Source organism: Schistocerca gregaria, chromosome 1 (genome assembly GCF_023897955.1).
Source record: "Schistocerca gregaria isolate iqSchGreg1 chromosome 1, iqSchGreg1.2, whole genome shotgun sequence".
NCBI classification, from domain to species: Eukaryota; Metazoa; Arthropoda; class Insecta; order Orthoptera; family Acrididae; genus Schistocerca; species Schistocerca gregaria.
Window position 1 is genome coordinate 549,138,158 of NC_064920.1, and position 26,924 is coordinate 549,165,081.

Sequence of the window (26,924 nt, forward strand, 5' to 3'; positions counted from 1 at the left end):
TCTGAATAAATAAAAAACTATGTTTCCAGCACATTAGCATTGTAATCATTTATTGTTTTCACTGCTGTGCTACAAGAGCAGGCCTACAAAATTAATTAAAACAATCTATAAAATAAAATTGACACATTATGGACAACAGTGTAGCAATAAATACAATATTTACATAAAACAGTAAACAACTTAGGCTACTGTGATACATAGGACGGGCTTAATATAAGCCTGTAAATCATTACTTTATACATTTTTAAAATATATTATGATGTATACAATCTTGGAGGTGTAGAAACATGAAAGTATTTTACAAAGAAACAATCTTTTTACCATCAACTGCTGATACAAATTTTAATGAGTATTATACTTAGCCCAGTAGTCAGTGGATTTAATTTACATATTGTCAGACTTTCAGTTTTAGATCTGCTTCACAAATAAACAGCAAACCATTTCCTTAAACATTTATAATATACAATTTAATGGATAGCAAAACGAAATTTATGTTCAGTTTCCAGATTTTTTTCAACCAAAATATGTAATAATAGTTTGATTTATTGTTAAAATTTATATCTGAAGCTTCCGGTCAAACCCGTACTACTGAAATAGTTTAGACTAGCACATAAACAAAATGTAGCTCTTAAAAATGTTTATTGCACAGCAGTACAACCAACTATTCCAAAATCATTTTGGAAATTCAAACCGTACGTATTAGCAGCAAGAGTCTGAAATTCAACAATAAAAATTGTGAAACTAATTACTTTTCACATGTGCAACAATGTGGAATTTGAAAATCCCAACAATGAGAGGACTTTACAGGCACACATGCACAAAAATAGTGGGGGAGCATAACAATTAATACTGTTCTAACTGTTCCAATGGCAAGTTACTCAAAGCTTCACTTTAATTTTATGACCTGTTGCCACATTTCTGAACCTATGACTGCCATTTCAGCACCTGGTTACTACTATTACTTTTTAGTCTTACACGGTACATTCTGCTCAAATATACAAGTACATTTCAGTTAATTACACAGGGGAATGTTTGTTTTTAATATCTGTGAGCACATTTGTGCCTAACGTTTGTCATTCATTCATTATTAAGAATAAATATATAATTTAACAACAAATATATATCCCAATATCAATTTAAAATGGTGTATTATGCAAGGTAAAGATTACCTTAACTTATGTATACGCTTCTCTCAAAAATAATTTATTAAAGTTTGCTAACCTCTGATAAGTATTTTATAGGATCAAAATATGGGACATATCACATCACAGCAAAATGGGCAAAAATTTTAGTTTGGGAGTCAACTACAATGAAACTACAAGACAAAATAACAGTGACTTAAAACAATTATATAAAAGCATGGCAGATTCATACACAACAGGAAAAGAAAGGATGCAGCCATCCTTTTAAGTAGTTATTATTGCACTCTTTATCGGCACAGTTTTGACTCTTTTTGCCTCTTGGAAGATAGCCGTTCAGTTTGCAAACATGTGCTGCTGACTTGCATCATTTTCAAATTCACTCCAAGCATTATTCAGTTCCATAAATATTAGCTTAGCAATCTTCTCATTTGGTGTTCCAGTTTGCTATGAAAATGTAAATAACAAACATTTCTGTTAACAAATGTTTTTCTTTAGTAAGATGTACAACAATAACAACAAAGTACTCACATTTCCTAAATAAAATGATTTTTGGTGAGCTTGCGAAAAGTTGTTTAAAATTCCAATCATTTTCCATAGTTTTCATCAGGAAAGCTATTGAGCGTCAAAGAAATGACGGGTATCCACAAATATAAATGATGTAGGGATGCCCACTGCTATCTTTGTAGTTACAATGCTTCTTGATAGCTCTAATAAAGGTACAAATTATTCACTTGGTGAAGTGTGGAAGTGGGTGTTTGATATCAAGAGACTGCATGTCATTGTTCGGAACTAGTGATTAGAAGGGAGCTTATCACTACTGGTATCAGAGAGAACAACGATACTGTATAATAAACCTGTGCATTCCTATCTTCTTCAGTAAATTAATTTCTCTCATGAAGCCAATGGAAAGTACTGCTGAAGGCTTGGAATTTATACTCCTTTGACACAAGTTCACTGACAATATATTATATGTTAGTAAAATTAAAAGAAGCAGGTGCAAATAGTAAGTCCACAAGGTGTGTATCAAGATTTTTTAAATCCATGGCATTTATCTATAACAATAATTGAAATTCATTGATGGAATAATATGTAAAATAAACCTGTAGTTGACATGCGTGGAATACAGAAACACACAACTGAAAACAGTATTCACCCTAGCTTTTTAGCTTTTGACAGCTCCAGATCTACGATAACCCCCCCCCCCCCCCCCCCCACACACACACACACAAGTACACAGATATGCTAATGCACAATCCCCTCGGTGAGGGCGAGACCAATTACTGATAACAGAGAACTTGCCTGAGCTGATGGACTTGGGGGGGGGGGGGGGGGGGGGTAGGGAGTCTGCAATTTGCCACAGTTTGTTGGCCAGTAACATGAATAGAGAGTGGTTGTATGGGTAATTCTTGCATCTGGGCCGTCTACAAGAGAATATCCCATGGGGTAGAGTAGTGGAACAGGGATGGCCAAGGACATTCTGTAGGTTGGGTGGGCAGCGGAGCACTGCTTTGGGTGATGTTTGTAGGATCTTGCATAGGGTACTCCACACCTTAGGTAGCTTAAGCCCTGATGAAATATGTCGTTGAGTTTTTCAAGGCCAGGCTGATACTGGGTGATCAGAGAAGTGCTAGTCAATAGCTGGATAACAGGTTTATTGGGGTCAGGAAGAGAGAGCACAAGATGAGGTGTAAAGGATATCGTGTGTCAATAAAAGATCTGGTAAAGTTATTAAGGTATTTTGACAACTTCTGCTTTCCACTGCAGGTTCACTGTCCATAGGTGGTGAGGCTGTAGGAATAGACTTCTTGACATGGGATGGGTGACAGCTGTCAAAGTGGAGGTGCTGTGAGCTTTTGGCGCTCTTAATATGAATGGAATGAGCCATCTAAGAGGTGGGGTCTAGAAGAACCAGGTAAAATGTATTTGGGAGTAGGTGTTGATGCTATGAAGGAAAGAAAAAAAAGAGTCCTCGTCATGAGCCTGGATCATGACATCTCATCGAATCTGAACCAGACAAGAAGTTTTAGGTCTTTACTGGATAAGAAGGATACCACCAAATGGCCTATAAATAAGTTGCCATGAGATGGTACCATGGGAGTACCAATGGTAGTACCTGGATTTGGCTTTCAAAAGTGAAACAATTGAGGGTCAGTATGTGGTTGGCTTTGAGGATTACGAACAATGTGGTTGGTTTGATATCACAAGGGCATTGGGACAAGTAGTGTTCCATGGCTGCAAGGCCATTGGCATGGGAATGTTTATGTATAAGGATGCTGAATCTGCAGTGACAAACAAGGAGTGTGGTGGTGGTGGTGGTGGTGGTGGTGCTGTCAGAGGGTGGTGAAGGAAATGAGAAGTGTCCTGAATGTAGGAAGGAAAGTTATAGACAATAGTTTGGGGGTGTGGGTTAACAATGCTGGAGGTACATTCCGTGGAGGCATTGTACTAAGCCACAGTAGGGAGAACATGAAGGGTTTGGGGACAGATAAAAGATAGGAGTGTGAGGGGTTGCTGGAGTGAGGAGGGAGATAGATTCAATGCCAGGTTTTGGGAAGGACCCAAGGCCTTCACGGGAGCTGCTGGAGATCATGTTGGACTTCTGGCATGGGATCATGGTCATAGTGTTTGTAAGCAGAGGTGTCAAAAAGTTGATGGAACTAATTAGTAACTATGGTGGAGCCTTTCATCTGTAGTATGGGCGATAAGATCTGGATTGATTTTGAGGTCTATGAGTGATGCTGTACTCAATGGGGAGGGATTTAGAGAAGGAAAGTGATGTTAGTTTAGAAGTAAAGAATTCCTGAAAGCTTAGTAGGAGAGGAAATGGAGGCTGAAACTGTTTTCTGTGTGGAATAGCTGTTGGCTATTGTCACTGGGGTATGAGACAAAGAACTGTTTCCACTGCAGAGAAAGAGTAAAGGTGTAAAGAGCCTCCACAAGACCAGCATGGCTGAATTTAGGTTTGGGGCTAAGGTGAGGCCATTAGAAAATACTTAGACTTGTGTAGGGATCAGGGTTACGGGAGAGAGGTTGACAATAGCTTTACATGACCAGTGTTCAAGAGGAGTGTGTTTCATGGAGGATGGAAGTAATTTCTGGGGATGTGGAAAGTGGAGTAAATCAGCAAGGCATGGTAGGTGAGCTATGAGAGGTTGACTGAATAGTGGGGGTGCATTAGAGTGGTAGGCTCTTTCTTGGCTATCCCATATATGCATAAGACAGGAGATGGCGAGTACAACCTCCTCAGAAGGTGCTGGGAATGCAGTTCAAACTGCTGAAGGGCAAAAATTTCTGTTGAAGAGATGGCATTCAGGAAGTGGAGGTCACAGGGTAAACGGAGTAGGGGCTGTCAAGTATGTTTTGATCTTGGATTACATGATTATACAGGACCAGTATTATAAGAGTCGAGGGACATGAAAGGGAAGCAGTGGTTGGGAAGTGAGTGAGACAGTGTTGTAGCCTCTCCCCGATGCTATTTAATCTGTATAGTGAGCAAGCAGTAAAGGAAACGATAGAAAAGTTCGGAGTAGGTATTAAAATCAATGGAGAAGAAATAAAATCTTTGAAGTTCGCTGATGACATTGTAATTCTGTCAGAGACAGCAAAGGACTTGGTAGTGCAGTTGAACGGAATGGACAGTGTCTTGAAAGGAGGGTATAAGATGAACATCAACAAAAGCAAAATGAGGATAATGGAATGTAGTCGAATTAAGTAGGGTTATGCTAAGGGAATTAGATTAGGAAATGAGACACTTAAAGTAGTAAAGGAGTTTTGCTATTTGGGGAGCCAAATAACTGATGATGGTCGAAGTAGAGAAGATATAAAATATAGAGTGGCAATGGCAAGGAAAGTGTTTCTGAAGAAGAGAAATTTGTTAATATCGAGTATTGATTTAAGTTTAGGAAGTCGTTTCTAAAAGTATTTGTATGGAGTGCAGCCATGTATGAAACTGAAACGTGGACGATAAATAGTTTAGACAAGAAGAGAATAGAAGCTTTCGAACTTGACTAGAAGAAGGGATCGGTTGGTAGGACATGTTCTGATGCATCAAGGGATCACCAATTTAGTACTGGAGGGCAGCGTGGAGGGTAAAAATCGTAGAGGGAGACCAAGAGATGAATACACTAAGCAGATTCAGAGGGATGTAGGTTGTGGCTGGTACTGGAAGATGAAGAAGCTTGCACAGGATAGAGTAGCATGGAGAGCTGCATCAAACCAGCCTCAGGACTGAAGACGACAACAACAACAACAGGACCAGACACTCAATGAGGATGAGGTACTGAGGAAACTGGAAAATGTGGAGGTTCTTACAATGTGTGACAGCCTGAGATGCCAATTGTAATGGTAAGCGCACCATGAAGGATATCATCTGCCAACAATATTTCAGCAAGAGGTATGTGACTGAATTCTGGTTGGACATACAAGAGTTTCCAGTACTGGTGCAGCTAGAATGAGCAGGGATTCAAGTTTGGATGGTCGAGAGACAAAAGAAGTGACTGAAGGGGGGAAAGAGAGAGAGAGAGAGAGAGAGAGAGAGAGAGAGAGAGAGAGAGAGAGAGAGAGAGAGAGAGGGGCAGAAAAAATTGAAAAGAAGAAAGTAAAGACTTTTGGTTTAAATGTTATAATGGAAATCAATGGTACATGCTAAAGGATGGTCCATTGATTGTGACTGGGCCAAACATGTCACGAAATAAGCATCAAACGAAACTCATCTAGCTTGACGGGGGAAACCAGATGGCACTGTGGTTGGCCCGATAGATGGCGCTGCCATAGGTCGAATGGATATCAACTGCATTTTTTAAAATAGGAACCCCCCATTTTTTTAATTACATATTCGTGTAGTATGTAAAGAAACATGAATGTTTTAGTTGGACCACTTTTTTTGCTTTGTGATAAATGGCGCTGTAATAGTCACAAACGTATAAGAAAGTGGTATCACGCCAGTGTGGACGGCATTTGCTTCATAATACATTACCTGTGTTAAAATGGATCATTTACCAACTGCGGAAAAGGTCGATATCGTGTTGATGTCCAACGGATGTGTGCTATGTATGCTGCTCGGTATCCTGGACGATGTCATCCAAGTGTCCGGACTGTTCGCCGGATAATTATGTTATTTAAGAAAACAGGAATGGTTCAGTCACATGTGAAACATCAAACATGACCTGCTACAAATGATGATGCCCAAGTAGGTGTTTTAGCTGCTGTTGTGTCTAATCCACACATCAGTAGCAGACAAATTGCGCGAGAATCGGGAATCTCAAATAGGTCGGTGTTGAGAATGCTACATCAACATCGATTGCACCCGTACCATATTTCTATGCACCAGAAATTGCATGGTGACAACTCTGAATGTCGTGTAAAGTTCTGCCACTGGGCACAAGAGAAATTACGGGAAGATGAAATCTTTTTTGCACGCGTTCTATTTAGCGACGAAGCGTGATTCACCAACAGCGGTCACGTAAACTGGCATAATATGTAGTATTGGGCAACGGAAAATCCACAATGGCTGCAACAAGTGGAACATCAGCGACCTTGGTGGGTTAATGTATGGTGCAGCATTATGGGAGGAAGGATACTTGGCCCCCATTTTATCGATGGCAATCTAAATGGTGCAATGTATGCTGATTTCCTACGTAATGTTCTACCGATGTTACTACAACATGTTTCACTGCATGACAGAATGGCAATGTGCTTCCAACGTGATGGATGTCCAGCACATAGCTCGCATGCGGTTGAAGCGCTATTGAATAGCACATTTCATGACAGGTGGATTGGTCATCAAAGCATCATACCATGGCCCGCACATTCACTGGATTTGACGTTCCCGGACTTCTTTCTGTGGGGAAAGTTGAAGGATATTTGCTATTGTGATCCACCGACAATGCCTGACAACATGTATCAGCACATTGTCAATGCATGTGCAAACATTACAGAAGGTGTGGAGAGGAATGTCGTTACACCGAAATAAAATGTTCAAACGTACCAACGTTCTGTATTTTAATTTAAAAAACCTACCTGTTACCAACTGTTCATCTAAAATTGTGAGCCATATGTTTGTAACTATTACAGCGTCATATATCACAAAGCGAAAAAAGTGGTCTAGCTAAAACATTCATATTTCTCTACGTACTACACAAATATGTAATTAAAAATGGGGGTTCCTATTTAAAAAAATGCAGTTGATATCCTTTTGACCTATGGCAGCGCCATCTGTTGGGCCAACCATAGCGCCATTTGGTTTCCCCCTTCAAGATAGACAAGTTTCGTTCTTTGTAGTTTTATTGTTTGACACTTATTTCCTGAGTTATTTGGCCCGGTCACGAAGAATGGATCACCCTGTATATAGAGTGCTATGTAGAAAAGTCAGACAATGTTTTGAATCAGCTTTAAGTAGTAAGCATACTCATAAATAATTATGTTTGGTCAGAAATTGACATGCATGACACTAAGTAAACATGTGCAATTGTACAATGTGATCATAAATAGGTAAGTAAATGATAAGCCAACAGCCAAGCTAGACAGCATGCGTCGGTAATGGAGAATGTGTTATAAAAAAGTACTTGAATTTAATGTTTGGAAAGGGGCCACTACCTTGAGAGCAAGGAGTTGTAATACAGTACTTATCAGCATGTGGGCCATTACAGTAGTGAGCACTCAAGACGGTGGACGGTGTGTGTTTTGAAGGCAGGTACTATATAGGAGGAGGAGAAAAAAGTATAGGCATATAAGGAATAAAGAATTAACTAATGAGTTGTAGGTAAGTAAATGAGACAGTCTTCTTTTTCTTGTACTGTATTTTTGGCTTGCATCAGCACAGGGTCTGCACAGTTTATCAACAAATTTGGCACGGCTAATTTAAGGAGTGGCCAACCCTTCCTGTTGCCATATAATGGGTATATCCCAAATGTCTACATGTGTAGTGTTATTCACATGAAACTGAGTGGAAGTTTTCTAAATGTTTGTGAATCTTGTAACTGAGGTGGTACTTAGATACCAGCCCAGTACTCACCTAGTGGGGTATGGGAAACCATCTAAAACCCACATCCAGACTAGCTGGCACACCAGTCTTTATCATTGATCTACCTGGCAGATTCGATCTGGTGCTAGCAAACACTGCTCCCAAAATGGCACCTTAACATGCACATCTATCTAGGTGGGTAAGTAAAAACAATGGTAAAAGAATATGGGATTGAAGAGAGCTGAATCAGCAATGCACAACTGTAATGGAAATTCATGGATGGAACAAGAAGTAAAAGAGGAGGAAGGTAACCACTCATCTGTAGTTGACTGATGTGACACCAACACACATGTAACGGAAAACAGTATTCACAACCACACAGACACCCAAAATTACACTAGTGTGGCTGCAGTGAGACTGATACTTTTTATAGAGAGCAGTTGGCTGGGCTGATGAAGGTGGGGAGAGGGTAGAGAACCATGCATGAGGTAAAGAGGTAGTAGTGTGAGGCAGGTCTTTTGACTTAAGATTCAGCAGCTACATGGGAAGACAATAGGAAATCAAAGGATTGAGCATAAAAGAGTATTGAGTATACAAGAGCATTTCAATCCTCCCCCCCCCCCCCCCCTACTCCTCCTCTACACTCCCCACTCCTCCTCCCTGTCTCTCTCTCTTATATGCTCTACTCTCTGAACTTCTTTCGACTCGTGCAGCCACTGATTCATCTGGTGGAAGACCTGTCTTACACCATACTTTGCTACCTTGTTCCCACCTCCATCAGCCTGATAACAGTTCTCATTAACTGATGATAATGTCCTGCTGTGGCTGCAGGAGTGTAGGTGTGTGTTTTGCTAGGAAAAGAGAAAGAGCTTGAAAACTGGTGAGAATCCTGCTTTCTGTTATGTGTGTCTATGAGGCACATACCTATCCACAACAAGTAAGTGGTTGGCTTTCCTTTATTTTTATGCATTATGAGCTTTTTCTCTTAACTTCTCCTGATACCAGTGAAGTAATCATGATATAATGAAGATATCAAATAAAGGGGAAAAACCACTGACTCAAATACATGATCAAAGCCAGATGGACACAAAGGAGGACAGAATACAGAAATTAACATTTGTGAAAACAGAACAAGAGAGGAATTCCATATCACCCCCTGGTTGTTAACAATAATAGATTACATCAATAGTGTATCAGCATGGCCTGTAGAGGATCTTTCATGAGGAAGCTATATTGAGAAATTTTGGTTAAATATTTTAGACTTTTTTTTCAGTCTCTTAACACCTTGCTGCATTTCTTTTCCCTCTTGGAGAGCAACAATATAAATAATTCAACAAATTCAACTTTTTGTTAATGCGCTTTTTGTAAACTTTCTTATTTGCCTATTCTGCTACAAAACAATATTTTAAATTAAGATCTAAGATCTGCATTGGTCAGAGAACAATATGACTGCAACCAACTGAACTGGAAGATTTAAACAGTGTCCTGTCATGACTGAAATAGGTTACTTACTTGTCATTATCAGAATAGAAGTTTCATAACCTTTATACTGCAATACAGAATTTTCCGATTACAAATCATGTGCTAGACTGTGTTGAACTACTGCAGGCAGTGCACCACCATCTGAGGACCAAGCTCAACCTTCATACAGGGCATGTGTTGCCCTTGAAAATCACAAGAGCTGAGAACAAGTTTGCAGTGTAACTGGGCTTTTCTTGTAATTTTATTGTTGCCTTTTGTTTTTATTCACAATACCCTGCGTATTAATACTGTAACTTTCCGTGAGCACACAAATGTATTTGTAACCTTCAGCTGTGGTACAGAAGTCCTGTTACTCACACCAAATGTGTGGTATGGAAACAGATTTGTAAGTCACTGTAGATTACAAATCAACACCTCGAACCACATTGTTTTTACTACCTGACTAGGTTGCCAAACACAGAAAGATAAATATGTGTATATAGAACAGCATGTGTTTACTGCATATATAAAAACAAAGTATTCGTCAAATTGGGAACATCGCTCTTGTCACATTGGAAGATGACAGTGTCCACATCATATTCATCATGAAAATATAGAAGAATGGGCAACAATGAGTCACACAGAATATTGAAATAACCTAAAGAGTGGGCCCACATCATGATCCAAAGAGCTCTCATTAACCATCACAGAAATGAGCTGCTCGGTGGAACACAATGGTAAGTGCCATCGCTGTGTATTTTGCAGTAGATGGCTAATGACACCACCTGTGGGATGCACAACACAGTAAACTTACTAGTAGTTCTAAATTCACTCAACAGACGTCAGGGCCGAGCTTAATGGTAAGTGCCACTGTCCGTATGTTGCGGAAAAATAATGGTAAGTGACACAGAGAATGGCGGCAAGTAAAAACATCTCCGAGATTATGGCAATAGTGAACACGGTTGGTTGGTTTGTGGGATTAAAGGGACCAGACTACTATGGTCATCGGTCCCTTGTTCCATAGAAACTAAAACCACCCGAAGAGAATAAAAAACGAACAACAGGAAAGACAGCAGATGAAACAGGATATGAAATACTCTGACAGAGACCAGACAAAACAAATTAAAACGCACAGTGTGACGGTGGTTGGCCGACCGTAGAGAAAAAGAGGAAAAGCCAACTACCAAGAACACTTTAAAAACTCAGTTTAAAATCAGAGACTAAAAGCCAGAATCAACACTAAAAAACTCAGATTAAACGATAAAAACCCCCTGCCCGAATAAAACACAAAACCAAGTCCACCATGGCAGAGTCATCTGATAAAAGAGCAGAGAGCGTGTCAGGCATTGCAAAAGTCTGCCTGAGCACGGCTAAAAGGGCGCACTCCGACAGAATATGGACCACCGTCAAGGACGCCCCACAACGACAAAGAGGGGGATCCTCACGACACAGTAAATAACTGTGCGTGAGTCGGATGTGGCCAATGCGGAGCCGACAAAGGACGACTGAGTCCCTGCGGTTGGCTCGCATGGATGACCGCCACACAGTCGTCGTGTCCTTGACGGCACGGAGTTTGTTATGGGTGGTCAGACCGCGCCATTCAGCATCCCAAAATGAGAGAACTTTGCGGCGTAAGACTGCCCGCAAATCAGCCGCCAGGAGGCCAATCTCCAGAGATGGCGCACTGGTGGCCTCTTTCGCCAGGCGGTCAACAGTTTCATTGCCGGGTATACCAACATGGCCTGGGGTCCAAACAAAGATCACAGACCTGCCGCTACGGGCGAGAGTATGCAGGGACTCCTGGATAGCCATCACCAGACGAGAACGAGGGAAACACTGGTCATGAGCTCGTAAACCACTCAAGGAATCGCTACAGATAACGAAGGACTCACCTGAGCAGGAGCGGGTATACTCTAGGGCACGAAAGATGGCGACCAGCTCAGCAGTGTAAACACTGCAGCCAGCCGGCAACGAACATTGTTCAGAATGGTCCCCTAGAGTTAGTGCATAACCGACTAGACCAGCAACCATCGAACCGTTGGTGTAGACAATGCCAGAGCCCTGATACGTGGCCAGGATGGAATAAAAGCGGCGTCGGAAGGCCTCCGGAGGGACTGAGCCCTTCGGGCCATGTGCCAAGTCAAGCCGAAGGCAAGGGCGAGGCACACACCACAGGGGTGTACGCAGAGGGGCCCGGATAGGAGGTGGAACAGGGAAACACCCAAGCCAGGAAAGGAGCTGTTTGACACGTACGGCAATCGGACAACCCAACCGGGGCCGACGTTCTGGCAGATGAACGACTGACTGCGGGAAGAGGACACAATAATTTGGATGCCCGGGCAAGCTAAAAACATGGGCAGCATAAGCAGCCAGTAATTGTTGGCGTCGTAACCGCAGTGGAGGGACACCTGCCTCCACAAGTATGCTGTCCACAGGGCTGGTTCGGAAGGCACCAGTGGCAAGGCGTATCCCGCTGTGGAGGATTGGGTCCAGCACCCGCAACGCAGATGGGGATGCTGAGTCATAAGCCAGACTCCCGTAGTCCAGATGGGACTGGATTAACACCTGGTAAAGCCGTAGGAGAGTAGATCGGTCGGCGCCCCACCTGGTGTGGCTCAGGCATCGCATAGCATTTAGATGCCGCCAACACGCCTGTTTAAGCTGCCGAATATGAGGCAGCCAAGTCAACCGGGCATCAAAAACCATCCCCAAAAACCTATGCGACTCCACCATTTTAAGAAGCTCGCCGTCAAGATAAAGCCGCGGCTCCGGGTGAACAGTGCGTCGCCGGCAGAAATGCATAACGCAGGTCTTAGCTGCAGAAAACTGAAAACCATGCGCTACAGCAAGTGCAAAATGGCTGAGCAGGGATGGCTAGAGGACGAGTGTAAGGATGCAGAGAGGGGTAAGCTAGATAATGCCTACAGGAAAATTAAAGATACCTTTGAAGAATGAATATCAAGAGCTCAGATGCAAACCCAGTTCTAAGCAAAGAGGGCAAAGCAGAAAGGTGGAAGGATGTATATAGAGGGTCTATACAAGGGCGATGTACTTGAGGACAATATTATGGAAATGGAAGAGAATGTAGATGAAGATGAGATTGGAGATATGATACTGCGTGAAGAGTTTGACTGAGCACTGAAAGACCTGAGTCGAAACAAGGCCCCGGGAACTCTAACATCTGATGAGCAAGATGTATGAGACCGCCGGAATACCCTCAGGCTTCAAGAAGAATATAATAATTCCAATTCCAAAGAGAGCAGGTGTGGACAGATGTTTAATAAGTCACGGCTGCAAGATACTAACGTGAATTCTTTACAGATGGATGGAAAAACTAGAAGAAGCTGACCTCGGGGAAGATCAGTTTGGATTCCGTAGAAATGTTGGAACATGTGAGGCAATACTGATCCTAGTACTTACCTTAGAAAATTGATTAAGGAAAGGCAAACTAAGTTTCTAGCATTTGTAGACTTAGAGAAAGCTTTTGACAGGGTTGACTGGAATACTCTCTTTCAAATTCTGAAGGTGGCAGGGGTAAAATACAGGGAGAAAATGGGTATTTACAATTTATACAGAATCCAGATGGCAGTTGTAAGAGTCGAGGGGCATGAAAAGGAAGCAGCGGTTGGGAAGTGAGTGAGACAGGGTTGTAGCCTCTCCCCAATGCTATTCAATCTGTATATTGAGCAAGCAGTAAAGGAATTAAAAGAAAATTTTGGAGTAGGCATTAAAATCCACGAAGAAGAAATAAAAACTTTGAGGTTCACTGATGACATTGTAATTCTGTCAGAGACAGCAAAGGACCTGAAAGAGCAGTTGAACGGAATGGACAGTGTCTTGAAAGGAGGGTATAAGATGAACATCAACAAAAGCAAAACGAGGATAATGGAATGTATTCGAATTAAGTTGGGTGATGCTGAGGGAATTAGATTAGGAAATGAGACACTTAACGTAGTAAATGAGTTTTGGAGAGCAAAATAACTGATGATGGTCGAAATAGAAAGGATATAAAATCTAGACTGGTAATGGCAAAGAAAGTTCCTGAAGAAGAGAAATTTGTTAACATCGAGTATAGATTCAAGTGTCAGGAAGTCGTTTCTGAATGTATTTGTATGGAGTGTACCCATGTATGGAAGTGAAACATGGATGATAAATAGTTTGGACAAGAAGAGAATAGAAGCTTTTGAAATGTAGTGCTACAGAATAATGCTGAAGTCTAGATGGGTAGATGACATAACTAATGAGGTGGTATTGAATAGAATTGGGGAGAAGAGACATTTGTGGTACAACTTGACAAGAAGAAGGGATCGCTTGGTGGGACATGTTTTGAGGCATCAAGGGATCACCAATTTAGTATTGAAGGGCAGCAGGGAGGGTAAAAATCATAGAGGGAGAGTAAGAGATGAATACACTAAACAGATTCAGAAGGATGTAGATTGCAGTAGCTACTAGGAGATAAGGTTGCGCAGGATACAGTAGCATGGAGAGCTGCATCAAATCAGTCTCTGGACTGAAGACCACAACAACAACAAAATTATGAAAAGGATAGTTTCTACTCACCATACAAAGGAGCTGCTGAGTCGCAGACAAGCACAAGAAAAAGACTGGCCCAAAATGAGCTATCAGCCAACAGGACCTTTGTGAAAACACACACACACACACACACACACACACACACACACACACACACACAAAAGTTATCGCGCACAACTCACATGCCCATGACCATCGTCACTGGCAGCAGAAGGCAAGTCTTACAACACTTGTACAATTATATTAGAAGTACACTGCTCAGTTTGAGTGCTCTTATTTTTATGATAGGCCTATTTTAACTGAATGGGTACATAATTCCTAATTTTATAGGTAATTATTAAATACCTAGCATTATTGTAAATGGTTTTGACATCTAGGCAGTATCAGTGGTTCTGTTATTGTCTTATTTGTTTGTTGAATACATTCCTTTGGTATTATTTGAGTAATTATGGTTGGTTATCACTTTATCTGTACAGCAGTATTTTCGTGACAGCTTTTTTGACAGTTAACCCAGCAATGTTGTATGGTTATAGGCAGCTCTGTTTATCGTTGCCGATGTGTATTGATCTTTGCTACTGTTATAATTTTTCTTTTTCTGTGTTTTAGGTAAAACAAATGTCACCCAAGAACCCGATACTGAAGCCAATACCAAATTTGTCAACAAGTGATCATGAAAGCCTTTACAATTTTGTTTTATTAACTCAGCAATATAGTTATACACAGTACGTATACTCAAAAATAGTCACAAAAACTGTAGGCACATTTATCCTGTTGCAACACTAGTCGGTCGATTCTATCCTTGAACAAACTAGTAGGCTGCTTTCAGATCCAGGCCTGGATCAGTCACACACTTCGTCGTTCACTGCAAATCAATGTGTGCGAATAGCTTGCTTTAGAGGTCCAAACACATGGAAGTCACATGGTGAAAGGTCGGGACTGTACGTTGGATGTTGCTTTTCCAGTGTGATGACACGATGAGCCCATCTAGGACAAGCATCGTCTTCCAGCAACTCGCAACCATCAAAGAATCATTTGCGCCATTCCACAACACTTTAAAGACTCAGACTGTATGTACTCACCGTACACAGTCTTCATCTGTCGTTATATTTCACTGCCTCCAACTCTCTCTGCTGCCAAAAATCTAATCTCTCCTCATTGTTCCTGCTTACTCACCTGCATGTTCTGTAGTGGATGATATTGTGCAACCACCTTCTCTTCGGCGTGAAACCACACTGGCGCTATGCAACATCAGATGGTGTGTACGCGTCAGTGTTTCTACCAATACACGGTGCTACCATACCCGCAGTTATGTGGTGTCACCTTAGTGTAAGGCAAAGATAGATACAATGACCAGGTTTCATTTGAATGAATCTTATATAATAAATGAATTTTCTTTTTACAGTTTTACATATTTTTAGCTATTTTTTTAGTTATTACTTATTCGACTTATTATTTGTGTGTTGTGTGTCTCAATGATAGTGCCGATACTGACGTGTAAGCCATTTTCATAGATGAATTTTGGTGTGTGTGTGTGTGTGTGTGTGTGTGTGTGTGTGTGTGTGTGTGTGTGTGTGTGTGTTTGAGGTTTACGGGCACTAAACAGCGTGGTCATCAGCGCCCAAACGCATAGAAACAGGAACACATGCGGTGAAGGGACGAAGACGGACACCGAACAAGGAGAACAGCTAAAAGACACAGGCCTGAGGCAGTTCCAAATGCTCACATACAGAGGCAAAACAAGAGGAGAAGAAACACACTAAAAAAGGAAAGGAAACACAAGGAAAAGAACAGATACCGAAGGGAAACAAGGAGGTAATCATGACTGGCGGACCTCTTACCTAAAACCCGGGTGAGCCAGTCACCCAGCAGCACATTAAAACCCTCTCCCTAAAATCCGAGGCAACAGATTGGACAGGACACAAAACAGTAAGACCTTAACCACAGTCGCTGCGTCGTCTTGCAAAATAGAGGGCAAATCCAGTGGCAAAGAAACCACCGCCCTCTGGTCAGAGAATAAAAGACAGTCAAGTAAAATGTGGCGGACAGTAATCTGGACGCCACAAGCACTGCAGATTAGGGGGTCCTCCCGCCGGAGTAAAAAACCATACGTGAAGGGACTGTGCCCAATGCGGAGGCGAGTGAGGAGAACCTCATCCCGCCTGTATGACTGGTAGGACCTACGCCATGGTCGCGTAGTGGCCTTTACCAGACGCAGCTTATTGTCAGAACCTGCCAACCACTTCTCTTCCCATTGATGCATAACACGAAAACGCAAAAGGGAGGTTACAGCATGGAGGGGGACAGCACATTCAACAACGTGAGGGAGGGAACATGCATCTTTGGCAGCCACATCCGCCAGTTCGTTTCCCCTAATACCCACGTGCCCCGGCACCCAGCAGAAAGAAACCTCCTTCCCCTGCCGTTGCAGGTGGAGTAGGGCATCATGGATGTTCTGGACGACCGTATCCGCTGGGTACAAGTGTTGCATGGTCTGAAGGGCACTCAGGGAAGCAGAACAGACGAGGAACTTAAGACTGGGAACACATCTCATCTGCTCCAATGCCCGCAAGATTGCAAACAATTCGGCATCGAGGATGGTAAACGCCGCAAGAAGCCGTAACTTGACGACTCTATCAGGGAAAACAACAGCACAAACAACAGAGTCCCCCTGTTTAGAGCCATCTGTGAATACAGGTACATGGTCCGGATGCTGGTTTAAAATATCGTAAAATAAGGAGGTAAAAACAAACGCCGGAGTGCAGTTCCTCCGGTTCTCCGACAAGTCTAGAAGGATGCTGGGCCTCTGGAGCAACCAGGGAGGCAGGCGAGTAAAACCTTGTCGTTGGGGGGCCACACGCTCCACACCAAGGGACTCAAGCAAATGCTTGGCACGAATCCCAAATGGTCTCGTTGCCCTGGGACGACTGGAAAAGAGACGTTCCATAGGCGGTCGGGCAACGGTAGGGTACGCAGGGGAGGTAGGACAGGCAAGGAAATGACACACCCGTCGCACCATGAGGAGTTTCCGCCGGATGGCGAGCGGCGGTTCCCCTGCCTCAGCACACAGGCTGGGGATGGGACTGGTACGGGAGGCACCAGTGGCCAGCCTGATACCCTCATGGTGTACTGCGTCAAGGATCTTCAGATACGAAGGCCTTGCTGACCCATACACGGTGCAAGCATAGTCAAGACGCGATCGGACGAAAGCTCTATAAAACTGCAGCAGACGCGCCTGTTCTGCTCCCCAGGACTGATGGCTCAGACACTTCAAAATATTCAGTGCCTTCAGGGCCCGCACCTTGAGGTCTTTAAGGTGAGGCAACCACGACAACTTGGAATCAAAAGTGAGGCCCAGGAACCTCACAGTGTCTCTAAAAGGAAGAATGGTGTCCCTCAGACGCAATTCAGGGGAGGTAAAAAGACCCCGAAAACGATTAAAATGAACACACACAGATTTGTCTGCAGAAAAGGTAAAACCCGTCTTTGCAGTCCATGCCTCTAAGCACTTTATCGTAAGCTGCAACTGCCGACTAGCAGCGACAAGACTGGAGGAAGAACAGAAAACAGCAAAATCTTCCACAAACAAGGAGCATTGGGCAGGACTCCGGATAGTGGACGTGATACTGTTAATAGCGACGGCAAAGAGGGTGACACTTAAAACGCTGCCCTGAGGAACATCATTCTCCTGCACGAACAAATCCGATAGCACATTACCAACCCGATACCGAAAGAGGCGGTGAGAAAGAAAGGACCGAATGAAGATGGGGAGACGGCCACGAAAGCCCCACTCATGGAGTTGATTGAGGATAAGGCGGCGCCAAGTAGTGTCATACACCTTGTTAATGTCAAAGAAGACCCCTAGACAATGCTGGTTACGTAGAAAGGCCTGCTGGATGGTGGCCTCAAGCAGGGTCAAGTTGTCTATAGTGGAACGACATCTCCGAAAGCCACACTGAGAGGGGCTAAGGAGCTGCCTGGTCTCGAGCAGCCAAACTAGGCGTCAGTTGACCATGCGTTCCAATGTCTTCCCAACACAGCTCGTCAAAGCAATACTCCGATAACTACTGGGATGCGTTCGGTCCTTCCCTGGTTTGAGGAGGGGAATCAAAATCGCCTCCCTCCACGAGTCAGGGTATGTGCCGTATAACCATATCATACTGAAACAGTTCAGGAGAACTTCCTTGGAGGGCAGCAACAGGTGCCGCAGCATGCTGTACCGGATTTTATCATGACCAGGCGCAGTATCATGAGCCACAGACAGCGCAGAATCCAGTTCCCACATTGTGAAGGGGCAGTTATAGGGTTCAGAATTTAGAGACCGGAAGTCCAAGTGACCCCTTTCGATGGCAGTGCGGTAGCGGCAGAAATCTGGATCACAGTTAATAGTGGCGGTAGAGTCTGCAAAATGCATCGCCAGTGTCTGGGCAATGTCCCTCGGCGCCGTGAGGAGACATCCCTGATGCAGCAATGCCGTGACAGGGAGCTGGCTGAGTTTCCCGGAAATCCTCCCGATGGCTTCCCATACTTTCGTAGAACTAGTGGAGCAAGAGATGGAGTTCAAGAACGATTGCCATGACCGTCGTTTGCTCTCTTTAATCACTCGCCGCGCTCTGGCCCTTGCCACCCGAAAGGCCGCAAGATTGTCAACTGAGGGACGGCACTTGAAGCGGCACAGTGCTGCACGGCGGGCGCGGATGGCTGAGTGGCACTCAGTGGTCCACCAAGGGACAGGACGCCTCTTGGGATGACCGGATGACTGTGGGATTGACAATTCAGCAGCATGTGAGATCACGGCTGTAACATGGTCTACCCATTCGTGGATGCTGGCACGGTGTTCCAAAACAGCCAGTTGGCTGAAAAGTGTCCAGTCAGCTCTGCAAAGGTGCCACCGGGGCGGTACTGGTAATGCCACAGCCTCATCCAGGAGGCGAATCCAGAGGGGGAAGTGGTCACTAGAATGGAGGTCAGCTGCAGCCTCCCACAGAGCAGAATCCGCGAGTGCTGGAGAGCAAAAGGAAAGGTCAATAGCCGATGACGACCCGGAAGCAGTACAGAAATGAGTGGGAGCACCAGAGTTGAGGAGGCACAGTTCTTCAGACATCATGACACTTTCCAGAATGCGACTCCTGGGGCAAGTAGTCGGAGAGCCCCATAAGACATTATGAGCGTTGAAGTCCTCCAGAAGAAGAAATGGGCGGGGGAGTTGGCTAATAAGGTCCGTGAGAGCCTCAGAGTCTATCGCATCCGGAGGTGGTAAATAAACTGAACAGACTGTGAGCCTCCGACCCACAAGAATGTCAAATGCAACTGCTTGCAAGTCGGTGACGAGAGGGAGCTCAGATGAGGGGTGCATGTCACGGACAAAAACCGCACCACCACCCTTTGCCCTTTGCCCCGTCAGATCATCTTTTCGATATACGGTATAGCCCCGTAAAGAAGGAGAATCAGTGGCCCGAAAATGTGTATCTTGGAGACATAAGCACAAGGGGCACTCTCGTATGAGGAGTTGTAATTCGGCCACATGCGTCCTGAACCCATTCAGGTTCCACTGTAATATGGGAGCCAGTGATCAGGGTGGCTGAACTTTCACCCCACCTCTGTGCTCTGGATGAGAGACCGTACTGGCCGGAGATTTATTCTTGGGGCGAGAAGATCGCCCCCGGTCGACATCAATGTCCATAAGCTCCAATTACGACCCACGGGACATGTCAGACAGTACGATGGCCTCGTCATCGGACCGACGCTGACTAGTCTCCTCAGGTGGCAGAACCTTCATCTTCTGAGGCTTTGTCTTGGGGGGCTTGGAATGCAGAGCCTTGTCAACAGTAGGAGGTTGACTCGCCTGGGCAGAAGGCGCCATATGGGGAGAGGCAGGAAGTACCTCAATGTCAGCAACCACGGCCTTGTCCGATGTAGCGGGGAGAGCCGCAGATTGCTAAACAACCGCAGCAGCACAAGTGCACTGTCAAGCGCAGTGTAACATTACAGGACATATTGGGACATATTGAAGTATTCGATACTGTAGACTTGTAGGGGATGTCGATACAGATATGCAAAATGTAAAGGGAAACTTTGGTGATGTTTAAATATTGTACTGTGTCAATATTAGGACATTTTGCACAGAAAGAACAAAAATAGAATTAATGTAAATATATATTAGTGTTAGTAACCTATTTTCATTCAATTTTGTAATTATATTTCATTTTGTAAAAGAAAGACTCACTGTTTGCTGTAGCTCTGATTAATTGTATAAATTATCAGTTTTGAGCTAAATTATTTCGTATAATATGGACAAGATGCTTTTGGGGACTCACCAGCTAAAGAGAAAGTCTGTGGGTGAGCGTTTAATGCACACTTCTGGAACTTTCTATGGAGAAGTTCTGTATTATGATCGCAAAAATGCGAAAACTTGTGAAAACTGTTTCATGGTCTAATTTCGAAAGACAATTTGTATCAAGAAATATTGCTAAAAAGATTTGTTTGTGTTTTGAAACACGATTTAAATCATTTTACATATAGATAGTTGTTCTAAATCACTCAAGAAATATCCAGAATCAAATGTCAAGATATTTCTGGAAACATCGGTACAAATCTGGTGAAGGTTATCCAGAAGTTGGTAGAAAAATGTTATAAAATCTATTTGGAAATTATGCTTGTAAGAATTTATATGCACTGATCCTTTTACTTACTTTAATCTGAACTAAAATTCTGTAATGTCTAATTTAGTTTTAAGTCGTGAATTGCTATCGTATTGTAAACAAAACATTGTCAAAGACTCTCATTGTTTGGAAAGATATTAATACACCTAGGAGTTGTCAGTTGCCAGTTCAGTTCGGATATGCAGTGCGGTTAGCTCTGAGAGTCAGTTGTTGAGTCTGTGAAGTCTGTCAGTTCTGTTTGTAAATAAACGTCTGTAATGAAGAATTACTTGTTGTCGTCAATATGAACTCAAGACCTTTTGCACGAAGCAGACACCTCCTAATGCAATGTTTTAATTTGGTGTTGAGGAGCTGAAATGTTATAATTTGGTGCAGAAAGTCCTGGGACATTATAATTTGGTTGAGGAAGCTGGGATGTTATAATTTGGTGGAGGAGCTGGGATGTTATAATTTGGTGCAGAAAGTCCTGGGATGTTATAATTTGGTGGAGGAAGCAGAGGATTTGACGACCACCCAGTGATTCTTCAAAATAAAATACGTCTCTTCTGGGATCACAAGAAGAAAATACGTCTGTTTTGGGACCACAAGAAGAGGATATACGACGGACCAGTCATTCTTCAGAAGTAAATACGTCGATTCTGGGGTCACAAGAAGAGGAGTGAATCAACCGAGCGAAACCATCCTGGAATTGAAGAAATTTCGCAAAACACGGACACCAACGACCGCTGACGGACACTAAGATAAGTACCTGCTTCCTAAAATAATGGAAAAAGACTCAGATTTCAGTATTGACAGCGGTGTAGCGAGTACACCTATTAGGGAAAGTGCTTCTGACAGTGTAGGAATGTTGGAAATGTTAAAACAAATGTTTTCAGAGTTAAACTCGAAGATGGACGATTCTCGTGCCGAATTATGTCAACAAATTGAACAGACACAACAACAGATGGACAGGTCGATTTCGAAGGCTGTGTGTGATTTAAAATCAGAAATAAATTCAAATACAGAACAGATTGCTCACACTAATCAGGTTCTCGAAGAATGGCGAATTACTTTTGAGTCAAACCAAAAAGAACTTAGTTGTCGTGTGGACACGGTTGAGAGCAAAATTTCTGTCCTTGAAACTGATTTAAGTAACAAAATTTCAAATAACCAGTCAAAACTTAAGGAAGTAGTTGATTTCGTAAATGAGGAAAATTCTCAATTGAGAAATGAATTTGACCAGACAAAACGATTTTTTGAAAGCAAAATTGAATCTTTCAAATCTGATTCTGACAAAAAGGTCACAGAAATTTCAGAAATTTGTAGTAGAGTAGGTAATGTCGAAAAAACTGTAGACAGAAAATTTGTAGAAATACAAGAAACTATGTTTGCAAAAAGGTTTTAGTAATAGTTGTAATGGGGTATGGGGAAATTTTCCCATTAAAACTTATCCCGGTGACAAGAATATACACCCAAAAGACTTCATGCAATTCTGCAAGGAGCAGTTCACGTCCATAATGACAGAGAGTGTTAAGATAAAATTTGTAAAGAAATTACTTGATGGTGAGGCGCTTTCGTGGGCCAATCAGAATTGTTCCGCGGAAATGTCCTTTGAAGATTTCGAAAAATGTTTTCTAACCAAATTTTGGTCTGAAACTGAGCAAGCTCAAATCAAAAGTGAATTCTTGAATGGTCCTAGTTACAGAGAATCTGATGGGTCAATGAAAGCCTATTGTGAGAAACAGTTGCAAAAATTAGTGCATCTGGATAAGCCATTTGATGAGCTAACTCAAATTGATGCACTAAAACGGAGACTTCCGAAAAGAGTACAATGGGGTTTAGTATATGGTCCAGATGAGTCCATAGAACAATTCTTGAAATATGTGGACAAACTTGATAGAGCCTTTGAACAAAACAAGAGATTTAACGACTTTGTAGGTTCATCACACAGAGGGTGGGAACTGAACCGTGGAAATAATAACAATAATAGTGAACGAAGAAACTTTAACAACAACAGGGATAATTATAACAGCAATGACAGAAGAAATTTTGGTAGGAATGATCAGCACTTTAATTCAAACAGAGAATGGGAAAATCGAAACAGGTCCTGGGGTAATGACATGAGAGAAGGTAACCCGAGGCAGGGAAACGACAGACATAGGCCTTTAAACGACTAAATGCTCCACTGGGAGTCTGTCAGTTTGGGGCAAGGAATTTTCAAAATCAGGCTAATTTCACCCGGAACAGACAGCACTATAATCAGAGACCTAACCAGTATAGACAGTATGCTTATGATCAATCTGTAGATAGAGGTAATGAAAAAATTAAATTTGACAGGAAATTTTGGAATGTCATCAGAGAAAATACTAGAAACAACTGTAATAGAAAACAGGCTACCTTTGATGAAGTAGGCTTAGAAGATGATATAATTGCAAATTTATATAATCAAGAAGAAGCACCTAATGCTGAAATGAAAGGTAAGGATAACTTTGATAATTTTGGATTGTACAAACTTATGTGTGGTGATGTTTTAGATGTAAGTTGTCATAATGATGTTCGTACTGAAGTTTCTGGAAAGTCTGATATTCATGTGGATGTGGTTGGTGAAGATGGTGTTGTGAGTAATGTTGGTGATACTAGTAGTGTTTGTAGTGTAAGCTCAGGCAATGATGATGATAATGTTCATGTTAAGGCTAATGGTGATTATGTACTAGAAGATTTTGATGGTGAATTGGATGGAATAGTTTATGTTGAAGTTAAGGAGGATGTTATAAGCAATGGTGTTGAGAATAGTTGTGCCAGGAACTCTAACTACATTCCACATGAGAATCAGATTGTGCCAGTTCAGCTTAGTAATACATCAGGAGACAGGGAGGTTGATTGTGCTGATGCATCTGAGATTATTTTGAAATCTGTTTGGGACAAATTTAAAGATTACAGTGATGACAATGATGTTAAGATCAAATTAAGGGAAATTTGTGAACCAGTTTCTGCTTTTAAGCCTAATGAAATCATCAAACGGGGTACTAATCAGGTTGTGTGTGAGGTAAATAGTAATCCAGACATTCCAGTAAATTCCAGTAGACCTAGAAGTTTGAAGAAAGTATTGCCTAATAAAGAAAATCTAAATATGGAACAGAGGTATGATGAGATAGCAGAAGATCTTTTGTATGAAGAACAGGAAGAAAGGGAAAACACCACTATGGGTAGTCCATACATAAAAATTAAAGCTGCAGGTTGGGAAGGGTATTGTTTGATTGACACAGGGAGTCCAATTAGTGCCATTTCAAGCAAATTAAGAGATATAATTAAGCATGATCCTGACTTTGTTGAATTACCAGTTGTTGGAATAAAAATTAGAGGCATTACCGGCAAACTGAGCAAAACTGTTAATAGACAGGTGTTGTTGTCCTTCAGTATAAATGATGTACAGTTTACTCAAGGATGTCTTGTAATAAGTGACCTAAATGAGAATGTACTGTTGGGTATGGACTGGATATTAAAAGCTAATGCAACATTTGATTGGGAAAAGAGTTTGTTTACCTTTATTGATTCTAAGACGAGAGTATGTTCCAGTACTGACATGTCGGTTCAAAACTGTGCTGATAAGGGAATTGAAATTAGGGATGTTACATTTTCTAAAGACAGTGGTTATTGTGTAGAGGAAATTACTGAGGATTATGATGATGGAGAATATGGGGATATAGTTCAAGAAAAATTACGGGAATCAGATAATTTGAACCAAGAACAGAAGGTAGAGTTAGAAAGATTATTGTGGAATTACTGTGATGTTTTTGATGATAGACCTGGCAGAGTAAAGAATTATCAATGTAAACTCAGATTAAAACCACATGAGCCATTCTTTATAAAACCTTATAGTGTACCCATTGCAAAGAGAAAAGATGTAGAAAAGGAACTTCAAAAGATGGAAGAGTGGGGCATCATTGAGAGAAGTAAGAGCCAATACAATAATCCTTTGGTAGTGGTTGCAAAACGTGATGGCAGTGTCAGGCTTGTATTAGATTCAAGACACCTAAATAAGTATCTGGAAAGAGAGACCGATCATCCCGAGAATATAGACGAATTACTTCATAAATTTGAAAGAATGAAATACATGACCAGTTTAGATCTCACATCAGGATTTCACCAAGTAGAATTAGAAAATGATTCCAGAAAGTATACTGCCTTTTTGTATGGGGGAAGATGTTACCAGTATTGTGTGGTACCATTTGGGCTGAATGTCTCCGTAGCCGAATTCATTAGAGCACTTGACTTTGTTTTGGGAAAAGATCTTTTATCAAAATTAACTGTGTATGTAGATGACATTTTGATCACTGGAGAAACTTGGGAAGAACATGTTAATACTTTGAGGGAGGTTTGCAATAGATTAAGGAAAGGGGGAATGTCACTTAAATTATCTAAATGTAAGTTTGGTATGAAAAAATTGAAGTTTCTGGGGCACAGTATTTCTGAGGAAGGTATTTTGCCAGATCCTGAAAAACTCGAGGCAATTGCAAAATTCCCAATTCCAAAAACACAAGAGAAGTCTAAAGTCATCAGTGGTGAATTAAAAAAGTTTTTTGACATATACATTGGACCTTTCAAGATTCAGGACAATCCTCATCCGAATGCTTACCGTCTAGTCTACCCAAATTATGGCAGACTGTTTGGCCTACGAAACGTGACCGAACTGAAATTGTATAAAAAAATGTAAAAAAGTATTTTAGATAATAGATGTTTATAGACTTTTATATGTAATCTTACCAGGATATTTTTGTATACTTTGTTATGTTGTATTTATCTGATTCCTCAGGGGAGCATACATTCTTTGTGTGCTAAGTGTTTGGCGAGCACTAGGTCCCCTAGCTATGCAATTGTCATATTTCATTTTCGTATTCTGGCATTGCATCTTACACTTATTCTGTGATCCTGTATAATCAATTTTCTCCATCTGTCAGTCTATCCTCTCTTAGCTTTAAGAAATTATTTAGAGTAAATTTTCTTGAGTAATTAGACTTTAGAGAATTCAAATTTCTGTGTCCTTAAAAACCGGTCCACCGACTATTAAATGCTTTTGCTAATGTTTAACTGGGTTTGACCACTGTATGCTGTATATTCATAGCGGACTGTGCTATTGCAGCCTGTGATAGCCTGCAGTGTATATGGAAACCATACGGACTATGAAGATGAGACTGAAATACAGTGTGTGACATTGAGGTATACCAACCTTTACGGAAGAAGATCACCGACCTTGAAGAAAGAAGATCACCGGTCTTCAAGAAATAAGACACCAAAGATATGTGTAAAACTTTTCTGTTTTGTAATGTAAGGACATCAACCCTTCCATGTTTCACGTGGAAGTGCTGATGGGGGGGTTGTGTAACATTACAGGACATATTGGGACATATTGAAGTATTCGATACTGTAGACTTTTAGGGGATGTCGATACAGATATGCAAAATGTAAAGGGAAACTTTGGTGATGTTTAAATATTGTACTGTGTCAATATTAGGACACTTTGCACAGAAAGAACAAAAATAGAATTAATGTAAATATATATTAGTGTTAGTAACCTATTTTCATTCAATTTTGTAATTATATTTCATTTTGTAAAAGAAAGACTCACTGTTTGCTGTAGCTCTGATTAATTGTATAAATTATCAGTTTTGAGCTAAATTATTTCGTATAATATGGACAAGATGCTATTGGGGACTCACCAGCTAAAGAGAAAGTCTGTGGGTGAGCGTTTAATGCACACTTCTGGAACTTTCTATGGAGAAGTTCTGTATTATGATCGCAAAAATGCGAAAACTTGTGAAAACTGTTTCATGGTCTAATTTCGAAAGACAATTTGTATCAAGAAATATTGCTAAAAAGATTTGTTTGTGTTTTGAAACTCGATTTAAATCATTTTACATATAGATAGTTGTTCTAAATCACTCAAGAAATATCCAGAATCAAATGTCAAGATATTTCTGGAAACATCGGTACAAATCTGGTGAAGGTTATCCAGAAGCTGGTAGAAAAATGTTATAAAATCTATTTGGAAATTATGCTTGTAAGAATTTATATGCACTGATCCTTTTACTTACTTTAATCTGTACTAAAATTCTGTAATGTCTAATTTAGTTTTAAGTCGTGAATTGCTATCGTATTGTAAACAAAACATTGTCAAAGACTCTCATTGTT

General features: G+C 41.6%; 1 protein-coding gene across 3 annotated transcripts in view; it reads right to left on the reverse strand.

Moving 5' to 3' along the window:
- Nucleotides 1–537: 537 nt before the first annotated feature.
- Nucleotides 538–26,924, reverse strand: part of LOC126356011 (cyclin-G-associated kinase) — a 250,440-nt gene continuing 224,053 nt past the window's right edge. For all 3 annotated transcript variants that reach the window (XM_050006662.1, XM_050006670.1, XM_050006677.1), the window contains one exon: nucleotides 538–1,586. In XM_050006662.1, coding sequence (XP_049862619.1) covers nucleotides 1,476–1,586 — 111 coding nt within the window. In that variant the 3' untranslated portion in view covers nucleotides 538–1,475. The remainder of the gene's footprint in view (nucleotides 1,587–26,924) is intronic.